The sequence below is a fragment of the Euleptes europaea genome, chromosome 7, assembly GCF_029931775.1.
Source record: "Euleptes europaea isolate rEulEur1 chromosome 7, rEulEur1.hap1, whole genome shotgun sequence".
In the NCBI taxonomy this organism is placed as follows: domain Eukaryota; kingdom Metazoa; phylum Chordata; class Lepidosauria; order Squamata; family Sphaerodactylidae; genus Euleptes; species Euleptes europaea.
This window is the reverse complement of record NC_079318.1, coordinates 45,132,782-45,154,090: the sequence shown is the minus strand read 5'-3', so window position 1 is coordinate 45,154,090 and position 21,309 is coordinate 45,132,782. Positions and strand designations below refer to the sequence as shown.

Below are 21,309 nucleotides of genomic sequence, written 5' to 3'. Positions count from 1 at the left end.
TCCTCGAACTCGCATACAAGCTTTAAATTTTTCCTCATCAGCATCTGTAGTTAGGGCATAAACTTGAATGATGATGGTTATATAGATAAACTTTCCATGAAGTCTGATATTATTCAATCAGACTTTGCATTATAGCTCCTGACTGCCTGTGCTACATCTCGCCTCACTATTAGAGCAACTCCATTTCTTCTGTGTTTGTCATTCCCTGAGTAAGACACTGTCTAATTTTCTGACTGAAAAATGCCCTAATCTAGTCCACTTTAGTTCACTCACTCCCAGAACTGAAATGTTTAAATGTTCCATTTCTTATTTTATGATTTTGAGCTTTCCTTGATTCATACTTCTCATGTTCCATGTTCGTATAGTATAAGTCAAACAGCTTTGGACTTTTCTTTTGCACACATTCACACCAACAACTGAAAGTCCTAGATAAACACAGAATAGTATCTATAAGGGCAAAACAGAAGAGCTTAATTTTAGTTTCCCTCCTGAGCATTTAGGGAGGTTGCTCATAGCTGATACTGTAATGGCCATGTTACTATCTATATCTGTATCTATATATAATTTCCCTTCTCCCATGCAAACAGAAAATAATTAACTTACTGCATTAAGAACAATCTGAAAGTAATGGAAATTAGATCTCACATGTAAACAAAAGCAGAGCATTCTAAGGTTGGCTGATTTATGCTGATGCAAATAATGTTGAAATGTTGCAAGCTATGGTGGGATACGTCAGCCCCCTAGGGATTTGTCCGCAAACATGCCACTTATTGTTTTTCTTAATAGCATTCCTAATTTGTTTTGGATTTGGTCTATTTTTGGATCTCTCTCAACGTGTCTCTAAACTATGTAAGACTGCCTTGGAGAGAATTCAAGATCTGTATACGAGATACATGTTTTCAGCGGACATTGCCCTTTATGCTCTGGTCCTGTTAATCAGTACTGGAATTTGTATACATTTTTTATTTAAAATATTAAGCAATCTCCAGTTTATAGAATGATAAGAAGTCAAGAAGTCAAGAAGTAGTGCTACCAACTGTGAAGCTCAAACCCATGCATGTTTACTCAGAAGTAAGCCCCACTGGTTTTAATAGGACTTACTCCCAAGTCAGTGTACATAGGATTGCAGCCATTCAGTTGAATGACATGCAGTGCTGGAGTTCCATGACTGGAATGCCCATTGTGTAATGCTACAGAGGAGGCCCAGTTAGGACTGTGGCCACAATACTGGATAAATGCGTGTGTGTGTGTGTGGGGGGGACATTTGCAATTTCACCAGTTGGTAGGGTTGCCAGGTCCCTTTTCTCTACCGGCGGGAGGTTTTAGGGGCGGAGCCTCAGGAGGGGAGGGTTTGAGGAGGGGAAGGACTTAGTGCCATAGAGTCCAATTGCCAAAGCAGCCATTTTTTCCAGGTGAACTGATCTCTGTGGGCTAGAGATCAGTTGTAATAGCAGATCTCCAGCTAGTACCTGGAGGTTGGCAACCCTACCAGTTGGAAATGGCCCCTCCAGCTGTTGAAGTCCCAGTAAGGGAAAAAGGCAAAATGCTTCCTCTGTCCAAAGCAGTCCAGGAGGCTATTTTTGATTGAGAAAACACCTCACCTCCTAGTGTTGCAGCCCCCATCAATGTCAGGGGTCCTATGGCTGCTTTTTGAAGCTAACTTACAGGCTTGTGGATCATGTGTAGTTTGGCCTTACTTTGCTTTGGATAAGAGTGCACCAGGCCTCGCATTTACACACCCTGGGAAGGGAATTACCAGCCCCCAGCTCCAATTTCTCACTCCCAAGAAACAGGAGCAAAAAAATGGCCTCTCCATAGTGACACTCTCCATAAAGACCCTCCAAATCTCCCAGCATTTGCTATGGCAGTGTTGGGATCCCTAGAGCACTAGAGATTTATAATATCTGTTTATTTACAAATGCCCTGCCTTTGACCTCTTTCACTTTAGCTTCTGTCCTGGGTTTGAAACTGAGATGGCTTTAAGTTACACTGGTGGATGATCTTCGTTTAAAGTTGGACAGGGGACAGTCATCCCCTTTGATACTGTTAGATCCTTAAGTGGCCGTTGATATAGATGACCACTCCGTTCTTCTCGATCAGTTGGAATATGGAATTGGGGTTAAATAACATTTTGCTGGTTTTGGTCTTTTCTGTCCAAATGGCTGCAAAGAGCTTCCACCAGAGGTGCAGAATCAACTGTGTGGAATTTATCTTGTGGGGTGCCACAGGGCTCTATTCTCTCACCCATGCTGTTTTATACCTAGATGAGGTTGCTGAATGAGATCATTCAGATCTTCAACCAATGATCCCTTCTCTACTGCAGCGTGCCTTCATAAGAGAGTGATTTGCAATAGAGAAGGGAAGGAGCTCTTGTGCTGAGGTAGGGTGCAGATATAGCATAAGATTCCAACTAAGCTCTGCTTCTCCCTTATTCGTGCCCCTGACTGTGCTTAATTTTACTGTCATTTTACTCATGTAGTGGTTCTGTTGCTAAGTCTACCACCAATGCTAATGCTGTTGTGCTGGCATAATGTCTCAGTGGTGTGAGCTAAGGGCTAACTATAGGTTGTATTATATAAGTGCCTAACTATAGGATGTATTATCCTTGTGTCTTTCTGGATCCACCGGGGGGGGGGGGGAGAAGGCTTCACTCACAGTCTCTCAAAAACAATCTCAGTTCTTAAAGAAGGCAAAGTGCTGTTACACTACAATACTATAGGCCAATTCCTTTATTTAATCATAACATGGCAGAAATCATGACAAATAGGATACCACATAATAATATGATTGGGCTGGCTTTCTTATAGACAGGAAAATCTACAACAGTATGAAGCAATTTATTAATACAAATAGGGAATTCCAATTGTCCATTTCTTCAGAGCCTCTGTAAAAATTTTCAACCACATCGAATGAGTTTAGTTTTTATGGAGTAACTGGCACCTGTAATCTGAAGCAATATTTCAAATGGATAAAATTTGTTCATGTTTTCCCTCTGCCAGAATGTTAGTAAACAATTTATTCATAGGAGCATTTAGTTTTCCCCAGGAAGTCCAGTAAGGTTTTCTACATTTGCTGTTATGATTCCTCTTAATAATTGTTATCTGGGGAAGATTTTTTTTTCTGATAAAGGGGTGCAGCAGAATGGACAGAAGAAATCAAACTGACTACATATGTGGATGTCATCATGGTATCCATCAAAGATCCTCTAAATCAATTTCCAAACATATTTCATATTATTCAGTTATACTCATGAATTTCTAGCCAGTGTGGTGTAAGTGTGGTTATATAAATAAATTTATTTAATACAGCCCAAGGCCAATAAAAAGTGTGGTTAAGAACGGTGGACTCTATTCTGGAGAACCAGGTTCGATTCCCCACTCCTCCATATGAAGCCTGCTGGTGACCTTGGGTTAGTCACAGTCCTCTCTGAACTCTCTCAGACCCATCTACCTCACAAGGTGTCTGTTGTGGGGAGAGGAAAGAAAGGCGATTGTAAGCTGGTTTGAGAATCCTTTTGGTAGAGAAAATAGGGGTATAAAAACTCTTTTCCTTCTCCAACACATAAAGGTAAGCTAGAGCTTCTAGGAACTAAAATCCATTTACACCACTGTATAACACACATTCTTAACTGGGGATATATTTATTTATTATTTTTATTTTATTTACAGAATTTATATTCCACCTGAATGCCCTCACTAGGGCCACCAAGTCAGCTAACAAATTAAACATACATAATAAAATCACATTTTAAAACAAAACCACAAAAAAAAACACATCATTAAAACAATTAAACATTCCTAAAATACGTACAAAGACATAAAAATAACAATTTCTAACAGCAAACTTCAAGTTCTATTAATATTCTATTCACTGTGACCAGCCTGTGTGGTAGATTCCAATTACCCATCTTGTAGGAAGAGTTTTACATCTTATGGTATTAATAAGTTATATTCCAGTGTCAGGAACTCAGAGATTAGGGAAAACAATAAGGCACATTTAGAAAACTGATGCTTCCACAGGTTTAATCTACCCATCAAACCCACATCCCCAAAGATAAATATTTTTAGAATGTAAGAACTATCAGCTTTTTTAGGGCTTTGTAATCAATTTTCACAAAAATAATGAAATCACATAAAATATCTTGCTATCTTGTCTTGGTTTTTCTCTTTCTTCCCAGGTGTACCTTTGCATAAGACAGTAAGCATGCATCCATACGAAAGAGTCACGAAGTATTATTCCTACTGTTCATACATTTATTAAATAATATTCATCATTAGGATTTAGTGCTGAATAAAAATACAGTTGCATGAGTTCTTGTCTGTGTGTCAATGGGGAAGCAAGCATGAGCCTCTCAGTAATAATATTTTTCCATGAGCTAAAATAAATGAAATGATTTGTAGGGATCTAAACAACAAAATTAAGCCTGACTTGACAATAAGGGGCAAACAATATATGAGAAACATTAATGTATGAGTGGGTATGATTCCTACAGATAAAATTTCCCACAGGTACCAGTTATTTGCAAGAAATTGTTTGTATACTAAATGGACACTATCTAAACTCCATATATAGCTGGAAGCCCTGGTTGGCAGAGGGTTTTGTAGCATATATACACAGGTAGACATAGGTGTACTAGTTGCATATGGTGGTATATATGTACAATGCAAATAATTTTTTATCTGGATCGGCATAGTGAATTCACCTTATGTGCAACAGCACTGATAAATTCCTTGTGGGTGTATACAGGCAATGAAATGAGTGGTTGTGTGGGAGACTACCAGCAGAAATCACACGAGAAAGCGTAGGTAGGCCCAAACTAGCAGAAATGTATTTTAATGTGACAGCAGAAAACTTGAACACTACACCAGACCAAATTATCTTTTTGGAAGGCATTTTAGCTATCACTGTTATATATTCATTCAAATCCTGCTGTGACCTTCAGTGTCTCTTTGCTAGCCTCATGCACTGTAGTATGTTAACTAGTCCATCCTAAGCAGAGTTATACCCTTCTAAGCTGGGGTGGGGGGCATGGGTAACTGTTCTTAGGATGGCACTGTAAGCCCATAGACATGAAAATGAAATGTTACCCTGTGGAAACAGAAATAAGCTTTTTGTGATGCCGGTGCTAAAATCAAGTGCAGGAAGCAAGGTCCACAAAAAGGAAGCATCAGGTTGGGTAAGGACTTATTATGCAGTTACCTTTTTGTGAGCTGTGCCATCTGCAATGATCCATAACTAATATCTCAGTCAGATAGCCCCAAACTAATTTGTGTATGGCTTGTTGGAGATGTTATTATGTAATGACATGACTATATCTTGGAAGCTGCAATTTATGTCTAAAAAGCAGCTAATGCCGAATGTCAGAAGTATGCCTCTCTTGGAAATAGGTCACGAGAGCTCTTACCCTACATGCATCTTTTCTCTGAAACCTTCTCTAAGCATAGGGTATGTGCACTATAATGCACTGTGAAAGTATATTTGCTAGAGGGTAAACATGTAGACACATTGGAAATAGTGAAATGTATGCATGTGAAATTGCTGCAAGTTAGGATATATTCATCCTCATGTGGTGCCATCTCAAAGGCAACATTGTCCTGCTGTTGCTGAAAGTCCCATTTTAATGAGACTATTTCATTTAAAGCTGAATGTAACTTCAGCATGAGAATGGTACTTCTAAGGTGGTAACAAATGTAAATATGCATCTCTTGTGTGTACCCTACAGAAGTATACACACTGACGCAGCATCTTGGAGGTATCATTACCATGTTTTTTAATGATTTGAAGTTTGACAAGTTTTGAATGGCTATCAAATTTTTGCTGCCCCTATATGGGGCTTTACTTCACCTCATGGTAGGGTCAGCAAGCATTCTTACTCATACTCCATCCAGGTAGCTCAGGATGGTATACGGCTCTCCTCTTCTCCATGTTATCCATACAATAACCCTATAAGGGAGATTATATTAAGGACCTAAATACACTTTCCATTGTTTACAGGTCTGCCCTGTGTCCAAGCAGATAGGCACTAGGAGTTCCATATGGAAATTTTAGATTTTCAGACACATGGAGGCCAAGTTTGAATTAGGATCATGCCGTTGAGAAAACTTACATGTAACCCTATAAATACAAGCAGTACACGTTTCCCTAGCAGATAAAATACTAGCTCCCTGGTGGTGTTTCAGGTTAGGAAAAGGGTACGGGGTGAAGGCTTAAGCCACCTCTCCCCACCAGTCCCAATCCAAATCAGGCCCCCCACACATCTGAGAATCTAAATTTCAACAGGGAACTCCCAGCAAACATCTGCTTGACAGGAGCTGGGGTAGACTCTGGGAACACCCACAAACAATGTCACATGTAGTTATACCCCAAAGAGCATTGTGTCGAGTAAAGTCACTCATTGAGGTTCATGGCTGACTGGGGATTTGAACCCAGGCCTCCCAGATCCTAGGCAGTCACTTTAACACCAAAGAATGAACCTTCCAATGTGATATTTTGCTCGAACGCACACACACAAGCAGCAGTGTTGCTTAAACTGCTACGGGTTGGAGACTGTCTATACAATGTGCTTGCTGGGCGGATCTGGTTATTTTCTTCACATCACAGCAATCCATTTTGTGGTTGGCAGTGGGTGGGGGGAACAGAAGTTGTCCACCGGGCAACCTGTTGTAGATGAATCACTTGTCAAAGTGCCAAAGTGTTCAGAATCAGATTCAGATTTATGAGTACGGCATATGCCAGTAAAACATTTGTGTTCTCTTTCTGCGCATCCAACCTTGTTGTGACACAGATCATGGTTTCTTCATAGAGCGCCACAGGAATCTTCATTTTCCAAAAGTTCCCTTGCCTTTCACCCCACTGCGATGTGAAGAAAAAGCGCCCTTGCCAACTTGTACACAGCTATGAAACGGGCAGAAACCCAGTTCCCACAATGCAGTTGGCCATTTTGAAAGTCTGGGCTTGTGAAAATTCCAATCGATTATTAATACTTGTGCCATTTATGCATGGGAGTGAAGGAAGTGTAAAATCTCAATATGTTTGGCTTAACTGTGTATCACAACAATTATGAGTTTATAAGCACACACGTTATTCACCAAAGTGTAACCTTATGTTATTCAGACTTTATGAGCACACACATTATTTACAGTATAGAAATATCACTGTATGGTTATTATTACTTCACTGAGAAATGTTAGAAATGTATGAAAAACACTTCACTGAAGCTCTTAAAGGGATGTATGTATAAGCTTTAAATGTCTAGGCCAGGGGGGATCTGACTCTCCTCAAAGTAGAAGAAATTAGCAAGAGTACAAAAGTTCACTAGGTAATACAGAGGTTTAGAAATCGCTCCAAGGATTAAATCACCCCTATTTGGTAGGGTGAAGGCATGCCAAAATGACAGCTTAATTGGGAAAAAGCATGCCAAATTAACAGTGGACACTTCACATATCGCAAACTAGGTGAGCTAAGCGGGGTATCTGTCCAGCTTCAAACGTATAGTGGTTGGCATAGAGATGGAGATATGGTTGAGAAAAGGCCGAAGGCCAAAGAGTTGCACCAATTAAGCTAATTGGTTGGGTGAGCTCATGGGACATGCACAAAGAGCAGAGAGGTAGACAAAGAGGTCAAAGAATGTATAAATTCTCCCAGGTGTTACATGGTAACTTTGAAGAGCTGTATTTGTCTGTCATGAGACATTCTCTTCCTGCTAGCATAATACAACCTCTTGCTTCTAAAGAAATAACCTGAGTCGTCCCTGTTCTCGGTGGATCTGTGCCATTGAACGGGGTCTGGGTTTTGCATCCAACAGGTGGTTTTGCCTTGGATTTGCCACTGTTTAGATGCACTCCCCCCCCCCCCGCATCCATATTCTCACAACTCAACCATAAGCCCCCATGCAGAGTTCTGGGAATCCAAGTGGGGAAGATGTGCATCTAGAGAGCGGCAAATCCAAGGCGAAACCTCCCCTGAATAAACGGCCGTAGTGTACACAATAGACGTTACCACGTGCGGGCGGCGCAAGGGCGCTTTTCAACTTCAGGCGTTGCTTTCCCAGGCATGCGGGGCGGGGGGGGAAGCTGCCCCGGCTCCATTTCTGCTGCTTGAAGGAGGAGGCGAACAGTTCACAAGCCCACGTGCGCAACTGAGAAAGTGAGGCGCTGGAAGGAGCGGGGGGACGTGGGCGCACGAGGCTTGGCGGGAAGGGAGCCAGGCAGAGGCAGGAGCGCGCGCGCGCGCGTGTGGCCGCGCGGGCCAAACCACTCGGCGAGCGCGCGCGCGGGCGCGAGAGGGAGCGACCCGGGGGGAGACAGGGCGCCGCTCCGCCTCGTGAAGCCCGGGCGCGCTCTCTCCCCTCGCTCCTGAGGCCAAGCCCGCTCGGACGCCTTCGGACGCTCGCCCCACGCAGCTTTGGGGCGAGGTCGCCCTCTCTCTCTCGCTCCCCTTCTCCTCTGGGCGAGCCGCCTTCCCCAGGCGTCATGGACCACGGTCCCAAGGAAGGGGACTCCGTCGGAGCCGCGGCCGGGGACGCCGCTCGGGGCGCCGCCTCTTCCTCCGGCGGGGTGGTGGTGCAAGTCCGGGAGAAGAAAGGCCCCCTGCGCGCGGCCATCCCCTACATGCCCTTCCCCGTGGCCGTCATCTGCTTGTTCCTCAACACCTTCGTGCCGGGGCTAGGTAAGCGGGCGCTGCCCTTCGGGGCGGCCGCGTGGAGTTCTTGCCTGCCTCGAGGCGGCGCGCGCGCGTGCAAAACTGCCCGGCCGGGAGATGCTCTTAAAGCCTGGGAGGGCGCCTGTGGAGTTGGGCTAGGCAGCCGTGGGACCGGGGGGGGGGGAGAGAGAGAATCTCGTGGCAGCGTGCTCCCGCGGGCTTGGGAATGGGCCGGTTCTTTCCCCGTCCTGCCTCGGGATGTTGCTCTTGTGTGTCACAGCAGCGGAGACCCTCGGAGGCGAAAGCTTTTCGAGGTTTGGTTGCGGCTCTTACGGGCGAAAACGCACAGGAGGGTTTGCCTTGGAGTTGCCGCTCTCTAGATGCACCTTTTCCCCACCTGAATTCCCAGAACTCTGCGTGGGGGTTACAGAATTTGGCTGGGGAAAATGTGCGTTTGGAGAGCAGCAAAGCCTCCCGTGCCTTTTCGCCCCACGAGCGGCCAATTAGTTCGCGACAACCTGCTGCGCTCTCTTCTGATTTGGAAGATCGGAAAGTGGGTCGCAGAGGGAAGGTGGTTATGCACGCCATAGCAGCAAGCAAGCCAGGGTTGCGCACTGAGAAATCTCGGAGTGCGAGAAGCCTAGAGAAAAGCAAATCAATAAATATCGATGCACCACTTAATATGCATCAGTTACATCTTAACCTACATTAATCCTGTGTTCGTAGTTTCTCATACTCTGGGGTGAGCTCTGCCGAAGACATCACTTACCACTCTTCTGATGGTGCATGGTGATCCTAATCTATACTGGTGGCTTTGAATGTATGTAGCCAACAGCCATCTGTTTTTTAATTAATCTAGTACAAAATGATATCCTTGCACATGTTGTGCACTTGTGTCTCATTGGGCTGTTGCACAGAGGTGAGACGGGGGAGGCACAAGCAACATCTGCTTGGACAGTGGAAATATGAGCAATGCCTCAAACATGTCCCCTTTGTTCTGAAAGCAGTAAGGTTTGTGTATTCCAACTTGCAGGACAGCAGGTTCATGAACTACATTATTGGCATCCCTTCTTCCCCTGAAGGAAATGTAGGAAAGCATTACTCTTACACTGATACCTGAAGGATTTCTGTATGGGGAAGAGAGGAAAATATCCCTCTTTCAAAGACTGAAACAACATCTTCTGCTCAAGTGGGGAAAAATCTAAACTACAGTGTGATCAAACTGCTGTGATTGGCACAGACTATGGAGAAGAGCCAAAGAGCAGTCTTCAGTAAGGAATTCTCAAATACAAGGTCCCCTCCTACTTTTGTTCCTGCAAGAGATAGTGTGTTTTTGCATCTGTTCAGCAGGCAGAAATTCAATAGGCATAGCCTTCCCAATGTGCAAAAGCAGTGAGGGGAAATGTTTCCATTCTAGAAATTATTTATTTACCTAGATATTTATAGCCCGCCTATCCCCCAATGGGACCCAGAGTGAATTTTCCCCTGTGAGGTTGGTTTTGCTAAGAGAGAGTGACTGGCCAGAGTTACTTAGCAAGCTTCATGGCAGAGTAGGGGGTCTGAACCTCAGTCCCCCAGGTACTAGTCTAACCGCTATGCCAAACTTTCTGCACCTGTTGCTTTTCTGCCTGTTGTGCAGCTGCCAAAGGCACAGAGTTTCTGCTGAAGACAATGACACCCTTACTATAGGAGTTGTATTCTTCTTCAAAACAGCAGACCTTTCATAGGCAATCCATTGCCTTTTTATTTTGTTTCTGTTAAACTTGAAAGCCTCATACTATGAGGAAGGGGGGTTAAATTATTGGATTGTAAAGGAACGTGAACAACCATGGTGTGAGATAAATTGTAGTAGCGATAAAAAGGGAGACTGGGGCTGTATGAAGCAACACCATAAAAACGTTTGGAGCCCCTTCTGATAGAGAGGCGTTTGGCTTCCATTCTCCTGGGTAGCATTCAGTGAGAGAAAGAGTTACAGTGAGAGAAGTTTGTCGTAATGGAATTTGTTAGCGCTATTAAAATAACTTGCTTTCTTTGGGGTGCCGTATTATCCACTTGCAAACGAGTTTCTCGCCAAAAGAACAAGAACGTCAGATGTTTTGTCGACCTGCTGGATTTTTAAGGACTCCAGAGCTACTGAGTTGTGATGACTTTGTTTCTTGAGAATGTCTCTGGCCTTTGCATTGGTGTAGTTCCTGTTTTTCTCAAGTTTCCCATACTGCCTTTGGTACAAACTAACAAGTCACAGGGACCAGACGGTATTCATCCTAGAGTTCTTCAAGAACTCAAATGGGAAATTGTTGAACTTCTAACAAAGATATGTAATATGTCCCTTCAATCAGCCTCTGTACCAGAGGACTGGAGAATGGCCAATGTAACAGCCATTTATAAAAAAGGTTCCAGGGGGGACCCAGGAAATTACAGGCCAGTTAGCTTAACGTCTGTTCCGGGTAAATTAGTGGAAAGCATTATTAAAGATAAAATTGTCAAGCATATAGAAGGGCAAGGTCTGCTGGGCAAAACCCAACATGGCTTCTATAAGGGTAGGTCCTGTCTCACTAACCTATTAGAGTTTTTTGAAAGTGTGAATAAGCATGTGGACAGGAATGAGCCTGTTGATATTGTATATTTGGATTTCCAAAAAGCTTTTGACAAAGTCCCCCACCAAAGACTGCTAAGCAAACTTCATAGTCACGGGATAAGAGGACAAGTCCTCTTATGGATTGTGAGCTGGCTGAAAAATAGGAAGCAGAGAATAGGAATCAATGTTCAGTTCTCCCAATGGCGGGATGTGAGCAGTGGGGTGCCTCAGGGATCTGTGTTGGGACCCGTGCTTTTCAACCTGTTCGTCAATGACCTGGAGTTGGGGTTAAACAGTAAAGTAGCCAAGTTTGCAGATGACACCAAATTATTTAGGGTGGTTAAAACAAAATCGGACTGTGAAGAGCTCCAGAAGGATCTCTGCATACTGGAAGAATGGGCATTACAATGGCAAATGAGTTTCAATGTGAGCAAGTGTAAAGGGATGCATATTGGGACAAAAAATCCCAACTTCACATATACACTGATGGGATCTGTGCTGGCAGCGACAGACCAAGAAAGGGATCTTGGGGTGGTAGTGGATAGCTCAATGAAGATGTCAACCCAGTGTGCGGCTGCTGTAAAAAAGGCAAATTCCATGCTGGCCATAATTAGACGAGGAATAGAGAATAAAACTGCTGATATCATACTGCCCTTGTACAAATCTATGGTGAGACTACACTTGGAATACTGTGTACAGTTCTGGTCACCTCACCTAAAAAAGGATATTACAGAGCTTGAGAAGGTGCAGAAAAGAGCAACCAAAATGATTAGGGGACTAGAGCAACTGTCCTATGGGGAGCGGTTAAGACACTTAGGGCTGTTTAGCTTGGAAAGAAGGCGGCTGAGGGGAGACATGATAGAGGTCTATAAAATTATGCATGGTTTGGAGAGAGTGGACAGGGAGCAGTTTTTCTCCCTGTCCCATAATACTAGAACACGGGGTCATCCACTAAAGCTGGAGGGTGAGAGATTCAAAACAGATAAAAGGAAGTATTTTTTCACACAACGCATAGTTAAATTGTGGAACTCCCTGCCCCAGGATGTGGTGATGGCTGCCAGCTTGGAGGGCTTTAAGAGGGGAGTGGACATATTCATGGAGGAGAGGGGTATTCATGGCTGTTAGTTAGAATGGATACTAGTCATGCTGCATACCTATTCTCTCTAGTATCAGAGGAGCATGCCTATTATTTTGGGTGCGGTGGAACACAAGCAGGATGGTGCTGCTGCACTCGTCTTGTTAGTGGCTTCCTAGAGGCACCTGGTTGGTCACTGTGTGAACAGACTGCTGGACTTGATGGGCATTGGTCTGATCCAGCAGGACCTTTCTTATGTTCTTATGTAAAAATGGGAAAAACTGATACCATATAAAGACTTACTTCTCCAGTGTTTTTTATAGAATCAGTGCCTATAGCAGTGGTTGATTCCTACACTTTTTACTAGCGCATAGCACACTATAACAATAATAAATCTCAATTAGTTGTTAGGACTTTATTTAGGTCATATCTGTCAGTACTGTTAGCTTGCCTGGTTCTAACCTATTATGCCTCAGTATCCATTACTGTTAGCCAATCAGCGTCAGACATGGAGCCAGCCACCTCTTTGGCAGATTGGGGGCTACATCAACTGTTGGAGGATCTTATGGCTTGGTTTTTTAAAGTTGCTATATTTCCATGACACATTCCATTACAAGACACTAAAAACTTCCCTCTTGTTTTTTCTACCTGAAATGAAAAGACACAGTTTCATTATTTTTACAACTATCTAAATTTCTGTTTTATGTGTGTTTTAGGGATAGTCTTGTGAGAAGGCATGCCTCTTTGTTCTTTTCTTACATTTCAGTTGACCTTGTGTGTGCCGCTTGATCTTATGCATACTTTCTTGACAGCCACTGAGTTCAATGGGGCTTAGTCCCCAAAAAATGTTTGTAGCAATATACCTTCATACCTTGCTTTCTCTGTGTGTTCTCTTAATCTAGTTAAGAAATGCAGTGTTGTTGCTATATTTTCTTTCAAAACGGCCTTAAAAAACTACACAGATTCTGAATGTTAATTTTTCCTTGTGTTTTTTTTCTCTGTTGCTTTTCACCTTTCTGAACACAATCACAGAAGAAGCAGGAAAAAGTCACTTTAGTTGTGCCAGAATTTTTTTTACTCCTGACGTAAAGACTATCACCCCATAATATATACTGTGACATCTGCCTTCCATTCATTTTTCAAAGTGATAATGGAAATTAACCCTATTCCTGGTTTTAATTACCCAGGAAATAATACCGCAGCTCATGTTTTTCCCTTTTTACCAACAGCCTCTCTGTGGAAATTTGTTGCAGCTTTAAGCGTACTTTACAATCTATAAATAATTTTTTACTTAGAAATGGAAGTGTATAAGAATCTTCACCATTTCCTTGAACCCATGATGTCCCATTTAAAGAACTAAGGATCAGAAGTTCCAGTGTTTTAGAACAGCTGTGCAAAACTGCGCATCTTATGTAAATCCATGCTCCTTTTAATAAACTATTTTTTAAACCAAATGCAGCTCCAATTTCAAAGGGAAAGGTGACATGGGAATGGAAAGGGGCTCTTAAAGCTTTCCAGTACTAGGCAGTTTCAGTATTAAAATTGTTCTCCCAATATGTGTGAACATTTGTTGAAGTGGGAAAAGAAGAAACTTTATGCAGTTCTTCAACGTACAAGTGACAAATCATATGTTCTTGATTGTTGGGTGAGTGATGTCTAGATATTAAGGTGGCTGTTTTGATGCCTTCACCAGTGTTTTCCCTGTATTTGTTTATTTGTATAAAATTTGTAGCCTGCTTCTCTGCATGAATTGAATAGTAATAAAAAATTAACAATAAAGCAGCATAACAAACCAAACAACCCTCAAACTACCAATTACTCCAAAAGAATCTAAATGTTCTCACAAAACCAATAACCAAGTCAATAAATTAACCAGCCAGAAATCGTGAAATTCAAACAGCACAGTGGTGCAGCAGAAAATAACCTTATTGCAAAAGACCCAACAAAATAAGGCTGCTGTAGATAACTTCTTGAACTTGGCTACAGAAGCAGCTCCATGTACCTCTTCTGGCATGCCATTCTAGAGGATGGATGAGACAATCTCCTGAAAACATACCTCCTGAAAGCAGGCTGCATTGATCAGACACGAGATGGTGGGAGCGTCTATATAGGGGCAAGCAGCTCTTTAAATATGTGGCTATGCAGATTGACCAGCAGCTTGAATTTCTCCTGGAGACAAACAGGCAGCCAATGAAGCTCTTGCAAAGTTGGAGTAATATGCATCTGATGCCCCACCCTACCCAAGAGGTGAACAGATATATTTTCTACCCACTGTAGTTTCTGAATTATCTTAAAGGGCAGCTTCATGTAGAGCACACTACAGTATTCCAATTACTGCCAGACACATATAGGACAATGGAGTCACGAAAGGAGGAGAGGTTTAGTATCAGATATAAGTGATAGGAAGGACTCCTGGCAATGGCTTTTTCTTCAGCATACCTGGACTCTACATTTGATTGGGTAGAGCCAGTGTGGTTCCCTCCATTCTATGTAGATTAGTTCCCTTTTAGAGTATTCATTTTCACAATCAACAGCAGCTCTATCTCTTCTTCTGCCTCATCTGTTTGATCACAACCTCAAAATGCTGATTCAGGACAAAAACAGCTGCATCTGTACATTATGATAAAGAAATATAAAAATGTCCAGCATAATGATGATGGCCAACTGCCAGGTTCTGGGTGGTCTTATTAATTGTTTTTGTATAAATATTAAAAAGCATAGGGGAACACCTTGCATCAATTTCTAAGGTGCTGACTCCAAGAGAAACTTTGTCATTATTCATATCAGCAAGCATAAAGCCAATGGAGAGTAGTGCTAGTTGTTCCCAGTCTCCTGCTCCAAATGATTTACGAAGAGGGTATAATCTGCCATATCAAATACAGCTTTGAGGTCCAACATCAATGGTAAATTTCCTATGTCCCTTTGCAGCCAGAAATTATTCATTAGTAGGAGCCCTGTGGCACGGAGTGGTAAGCTGCAGTACTGCAGTCAAAAGCTCTGCTCACTACCTGAGTTCGATCCCAATGGAAGTTGGTTTCAGGTAGCCGGCTCAAGGTTGACTCAGCCTTCCATCCTTCCGAGGTTGGTAAAATGAGTACCCAGCTTGCTTGGGGGTAAAGGGAAGATGACTGGGGAAGGCACTGGCAAACCACCCTGTAAACAAAGTCTGCCTAGTAAACGTCAGGATGTGACGTCACCCCATGGATCAGGAATGACTCAGTGCTTGCACCGGGGACCTTTACCTACTACCAAATCTGTCCTCACAAGCCAAATGGAAAAGAATCAAGGGAAGAAGTCTTACTCTACTACACCTGGTGTTGCTCCGCCACTACCTGCTTAACAAGCTTATGCCAAAAAGGGAAACTTTTTTATTTTTTTTATTAGACTTATACCCCACCCTCCCCAGCAAGCTGGTTCAGGACGAGTAACATCATTTAAAAACACAAAGATTCAATATATATAATCATTAATAAAACCAAATAATAAAACTCTAAAACCCCAACAAAATGGCGCACTAAATCCTAAATAAACTGTAGGCACCAGACAGGTGGTAACCCTTCAATCTATATTATTCCCATTTAAGGGAGGGAAGGGGGGGGGGGGAAGCCAGTAAAAATTATATAAGCTGCTGTCCTCAGTTGTAGGCCTGGTGGAAGAGCTCTGTCTTGCAGGCCCTGCGGAATACTTTCAGATCCCGCAGGGCCCTGATGTTACCAGGCAGAGCATTCCACCAGGACGGTCAAGGACAGCTGCACGCTCATAGGGCCAGGGACCACCAGTAAATTCTCATCGGACAATCTTAATGCCCTTTGGGGGGTATACCAGGAGAGGTGGTCCCGAAGATAAGAGGGTCCCAGACCGTGTAAGGCTTTAAAGGTCAAAGCCAGCACCTTGAACCTGATCCAATAAGTTGGAGCCAGTGCAGGTGGTAAAGCACTGGCTTTATATGTTCCCTAGGCAAGGCCCCCTTTGTGAGTTACAGTAATCCAGCCTGATACAGTAACCCAACTTGTTACAGGTCTTTAGTTTCCCTTAACATATTTGCTAAAGAAGGCTTTTTAACAGAGGTGGAACAGTTGCCTTTTTAACTCCCATGGAAATGAATCCTGAACCAAAGAGATGTTTATTCTGCTGACAGTTCTTAAGGAGGTATGAAGGACATGGATCAAGTGTGTAGGTGGTGGATTTCAAAATCCCAAGAACCCTTGCTTCTTCAGTTGGGGAGAACAAATGAATTGATCCACAGAAAATTGAATGGTTGGGTCTGATGCCCCCAGAAGAATGATTTCTTCACTACCGTACCATCATTGCTACTTTGTAGGCAGGCAAATGGGGCTCTATCTGTGTTCTCTTGATTTGCCCTGAGTTTTCCTCCAGTGTCACTCAATAATAGACGTTTAGAAGAAGAGAGTTGGTTTTTATGCCTTGCTTTTCTATACTGAAAGGAATCTCAAACCAGCTTACAATCGCATTCTCTTCCTCTCTCCACAACAGGCACCTTGTGAAATAGGTGGGGCTGAGAGAGTTCTGAGAGAACTGTGATTAGCCCAAAGATCACCCAGCAGGCTTCATGTGGAGTGGGGAATCTAATCAGGTTTCCAGATTAGAACCCACCACTCTTAATCACTACACCATTCTGACTTTCCTCAATCCTGAAAACTTCACAGAATATCAGGGGGCTCATATTCTATGGTGAAAAGGAGCGGCAATAGGGAGTGACCCTCTCTATGGTCCTTAAGATACATTCCTTCCAGGCTGCCACAAAGGACATGACATTGGATACTACTAAAATTCCTGCCCTCCCAGGCATTCTAGAAACTGTTAGGATTTATAAGGGTCTGGCAGTGGACCGTCTTAATGGGCTTAACCACCCATACTAGAAGCAGGGAGGGCTATTACCGATGGAGCCTTTAACAAATCATGCCAGCGCTCTCAATTCCACCCACTTTAGGATCTCCAGAAACCTGCTTGATGCATAATAATAAATTTGGTGTGTGCTTTTCATGTGCTGGGCCCAGCGCAACATGGTACAGTCCTGTAGTTGCCATGGATGATATGATGTCCTGAACAGTACAAAATAAGATGTGAATGCTGAAATCCCTAAAAACAACCAGTCTTGGGGACTGTACCACGAGGCATAAGGTCTACTCTGCCAGAGACCCACAGGAGAGCTAGGTAGATGGTATACCAGTACGATCTCTAATCTGTCCTTGGAACTCAATTCTGTGCAAAGTTGGTGTATTCACTGGGTATCTGCAGAATGAGAGAGACTTTCAGAGGATTTTAGCTACTATAACCCCCCCAAATCAGGGTTAATGAAGGGTTGCAAACCCTGGGGAGGCAACTGAGACAGAAAAGATTCACTAATTCCATTGGGGCAGGTCTTATTCAAATATGCCAGGTCAACAGCCTCTTCTGTGATCAAATAGTATATGATGGGGGAACAGTTTTAATAGGCATGGCATTTCACAGTGTTGGAAAGAGAGAAGTCTCTTCCTCTACATATTAAGAGATAGGATGGATATTAGATTCTAGGTGCATCTGCACACAACTCCCATTGCACACCAACAGTCTCCCTGGCACCTTACCTCCCATGCCTGCTCAGCACTGAAGTAGGGCCAACTTAAGAGAGAAAAAACCTATACACATGTTTCACCCCCCATCCACTTTCTCCAACAAGCAAACCTAAAACATCCCAGGGTTCTGTGGCAATCTACAAGGATCAGAGTACCATACCAAATGGCCATGATGGAGGCTCATTCCAGAGGGTCATACCCTCCAGTGCTGCCTTGATGTTTCCTCTGGAGAAAGATAGAAGAAGAAGAAGAGTTGGTTTTTATATGCCGACTTTCTCTGCCACTTAAGGGAGAATCAAACCGGCTTACAATCACCTTCCCTTCCCCTCCCCACAACAGACACCCTGTGAGGCAGGTGGGGCTGAGAGAGTGTGACTTGCCCAAGGTCATGACGCGGAAGCCAAGCGGATTAGCAGTCTTGTCCAGGATACCCATCAGAAAGTCCATGGCCACATAGAAAAAGTGTAGTTTATTTGTACAGTGCAGAAATATATACAGATACTCCTTTCACACTCTCCGCTCATAACATCCCGCATAGAACTGCGGTTTCACTTCATTATATACACCTGGTGGACGCAGCCACCAATCACAGTAGATATCTAATTATCCTGGTATTGCTACTGCATTGCATCTGCCACCTGGCTCTAACTGGATCAGGCCAGCTTTCTCTAGCTCCCCAGGTACTTTCCAGGCTGATTACATCATCCTTAGATCTCACTGATCTATCCTGCACCTGTCAAACTATCTGACAGACTTGTAATCTTGACACTCCTTCTCAAGGATTTCAGATTAGTTTGATTAGTTTCATGAATCTATTGCAATCCACAATTTTTGTAAATAGATCTGCCACATTACCAGCACTGGCACACTTTACAATACATACCAAGCCTTTGTTCACAGATTCAATTACATTGACATATCTTATTCTTATATGTTTACTTCTGCCTTTAAAGTTTTGCTCAGTCGCAAGTTGTAGTGCTGATTGACTGTCAGTATACACCTTTACTGGTAATTGTACAGACACATTGAGTTCCTTCATGAGATAGACAAACCATTCCACCTGATTTATACATTCACTCACAGCACTATATTCTGCTTCACATGAACTCATGGCTACAAATGACTGTTTTACAGATTTCCAATGTATGGGTGCTTCACCAAAATACAACACATACCCGGTCGTTGATTTTGCGTTCCCCTGATCTGACCATGATGCATCTGCATACGCAGTCAGTTCCCCATTACATGCATTCAAGCATAACTGGTTGCTCACAGATCCCTTCAGGTATCTGAGTACACGCTTAGCTGCTTTCCAGTCACTCTGCTTTGGTGACATATTTTTCCTGCTCAGGCAATGTACTGCCTGATATATGTCTGGGCGAGTCCAACAAGAAAGATATAACAAACTTCCTATCAGGGACTGATACAGAGATTTGTCACACTCTTCTTGTTCCTGAGACTCTTCACATACATAACCTGTGACCATTGGGGTTTCAGCTGCATTAGCATCAAGCATGCTAAACCTTTCCAGCAACTGTTTTATTTTTTCTGTTTGAGACAAGTAAAAAACACCTTTACTGTCCCTGTTTATTTTTACCCCTAGAATCACATCCAGGTGCAGCCAATTTACAAACTGCCACCTGTTAGATTAGAGTGAGAAACCTTGAGCTATTGGCATTCTTCCAGTTCAGCCTTCCTTGCTCTGAACCACAATAGCTTTTCTCTTTCATTATCAGCTACTATTCTTTCATAGCTGCCAGGTTCACCATCATCCATATTGTAAACATGATCACAATCTTCAAAACCATATCTTTGTGGAGGTACTCATTTATTACTTCTGTCTGACCGTCTGACTACCGTGCCACTAGACTCCCCTCCTTCTGGAGTCTCAACCTTTACTGTTTCCCTGCTTGCAACAACTTCAGGAAAAACACTTTCATCTGCCTCTGGCTGTCCATTAGCCGGCAATAAAACTTCTTCAGAAACCTTCTCATTTCCATGTAAGCGTGGCCAATTAAAAGATTCTCCAAAGTTCGCAGATTTGCTAAAAGACACCTGGTTCTGATCATTAGCAAAGCGATAAGATTTTGCTGCATTCTGATATCCCAGAAAAATCAGCGGTTTGGATTTCTTGCCACCTGCTCTGCGGTTCTTTAAAGGTATATCCACCCTTTGTACCAACACTCTTAAATGCTTTAAAGAGGGATTTCTATTGTACAATGCCTTGTAGGGAATATTGTTAATGCTGGAGGTCCAAAGTCTATTAATCAAATAACAAGCCACCTTGATGCCTTCCCCCCAGAACTTGGGTTTTAGATTAGCATCCTCTATCAAAGCTTGCAACATTGACTTTAGATAACCAATCCTCCTCTCAGCCACACCGTTCTCCTGAGGAACACAGGGATTAGCCAATCTGTGCTCAATTCCCTTGCTTTCTAACCACTGGGTAAATGCACTAGAGACAAATTCACCGCCTCTGTCAGATTGTATACTGGATATCTTGAGGTCTAGCTGCCTTTCCACCCTTTTAATCCAATACTTGATGGTTTGACATGCCTCACTTTTCTGCTTCAGCAGATACACCCAGCCATAACAAGTAAAATCATCCACAATACATAAAGCGTACTGGTTCTTAGACACACTCTCAGGAAATGGACCACAGAGATCTAAATGAGCAATTTGCAGAGGTCTGCTTGCCACCCTTTGGCTTACCTTAGCCACTGGACTACGTCTGCTTTTAACAGATTTGCAGACAGTGCAATCTAGGAAAGAATTACACCCATTCAATTTAATGTCATCCTTCCCTAACACACTCAGGGTCTTCTTTAGAATGGAAAAGGAGGCGTGGCCAAAACGCCTATGTAGAAGGTGTATGCAGTCATTATGTGGATTTTTATTCACAGACTCCACTACCATAAAAGTTTCTCCTATCCTTCTATGCACCACATAGACATCCTTTTGCAAGTGCCCTTCTAACATTACAACCTCCCCCTGGCTTATCTGGCAGGTGTTTCCTTCAAACTGCACCTTAAAACCAGTCTTAGCCAGCACAGAAACACTTAGCAAACTATGCTGTAACTCAGGCACACAAAGTACATTTTGAAACTTATGCTTTAACTCTGGGAAAAACACCTCCCCTTCAGAGTGTACCTTTAAGTGTCTCCCATCTGCTAGACTTGCATAAGACTTAGCAGACTGCTTTTGGTTAACCAACATGGAAGCTTTGTTAACAAAACATGTACTTGCCCCACTGTCCAAGAGCCAAATGTCCCCTTTGTCTCCAGCCTCTGCCAGCACAACAGCAGTGTAAGTTCCATTCACTGACTGTCTCTTTGGTTGCTTTTTCCTGGCCAACTGGGGACAATTTTTTTTCAAATGTTGTGAGGACCCACAAAGAAAACACTTTCTGACAAACATCACGCATTCCTCATCTTGCTTGT

At 43.1% G+C, this 21,309-nt stretch overlaps 1 protein-coding gene across 1 annotated transcript in view; it reads left to right on the top strand.

Moving 5' to 3' along the window:
- The first annotated feature begins 8,471 nt into the window (after positions 1–8,471).
- The window catches only part of STUM (stum, mechanosensory transduction mediator homolog), a 60,140-nt gene continuing 47,302 nt past the window's right edge, over positions 8,472–21,309 (top strand). Inside the window, exon 1 of the mRNA XM_056853648.1 lies at positions 8,472–8,667. Coding sequence (XP_056709626.1) covers positions 8,472–8,667 — 196 coding nt within the window. The remainder of the gene's footprint in view (positions 8,668–21,309) is intronic.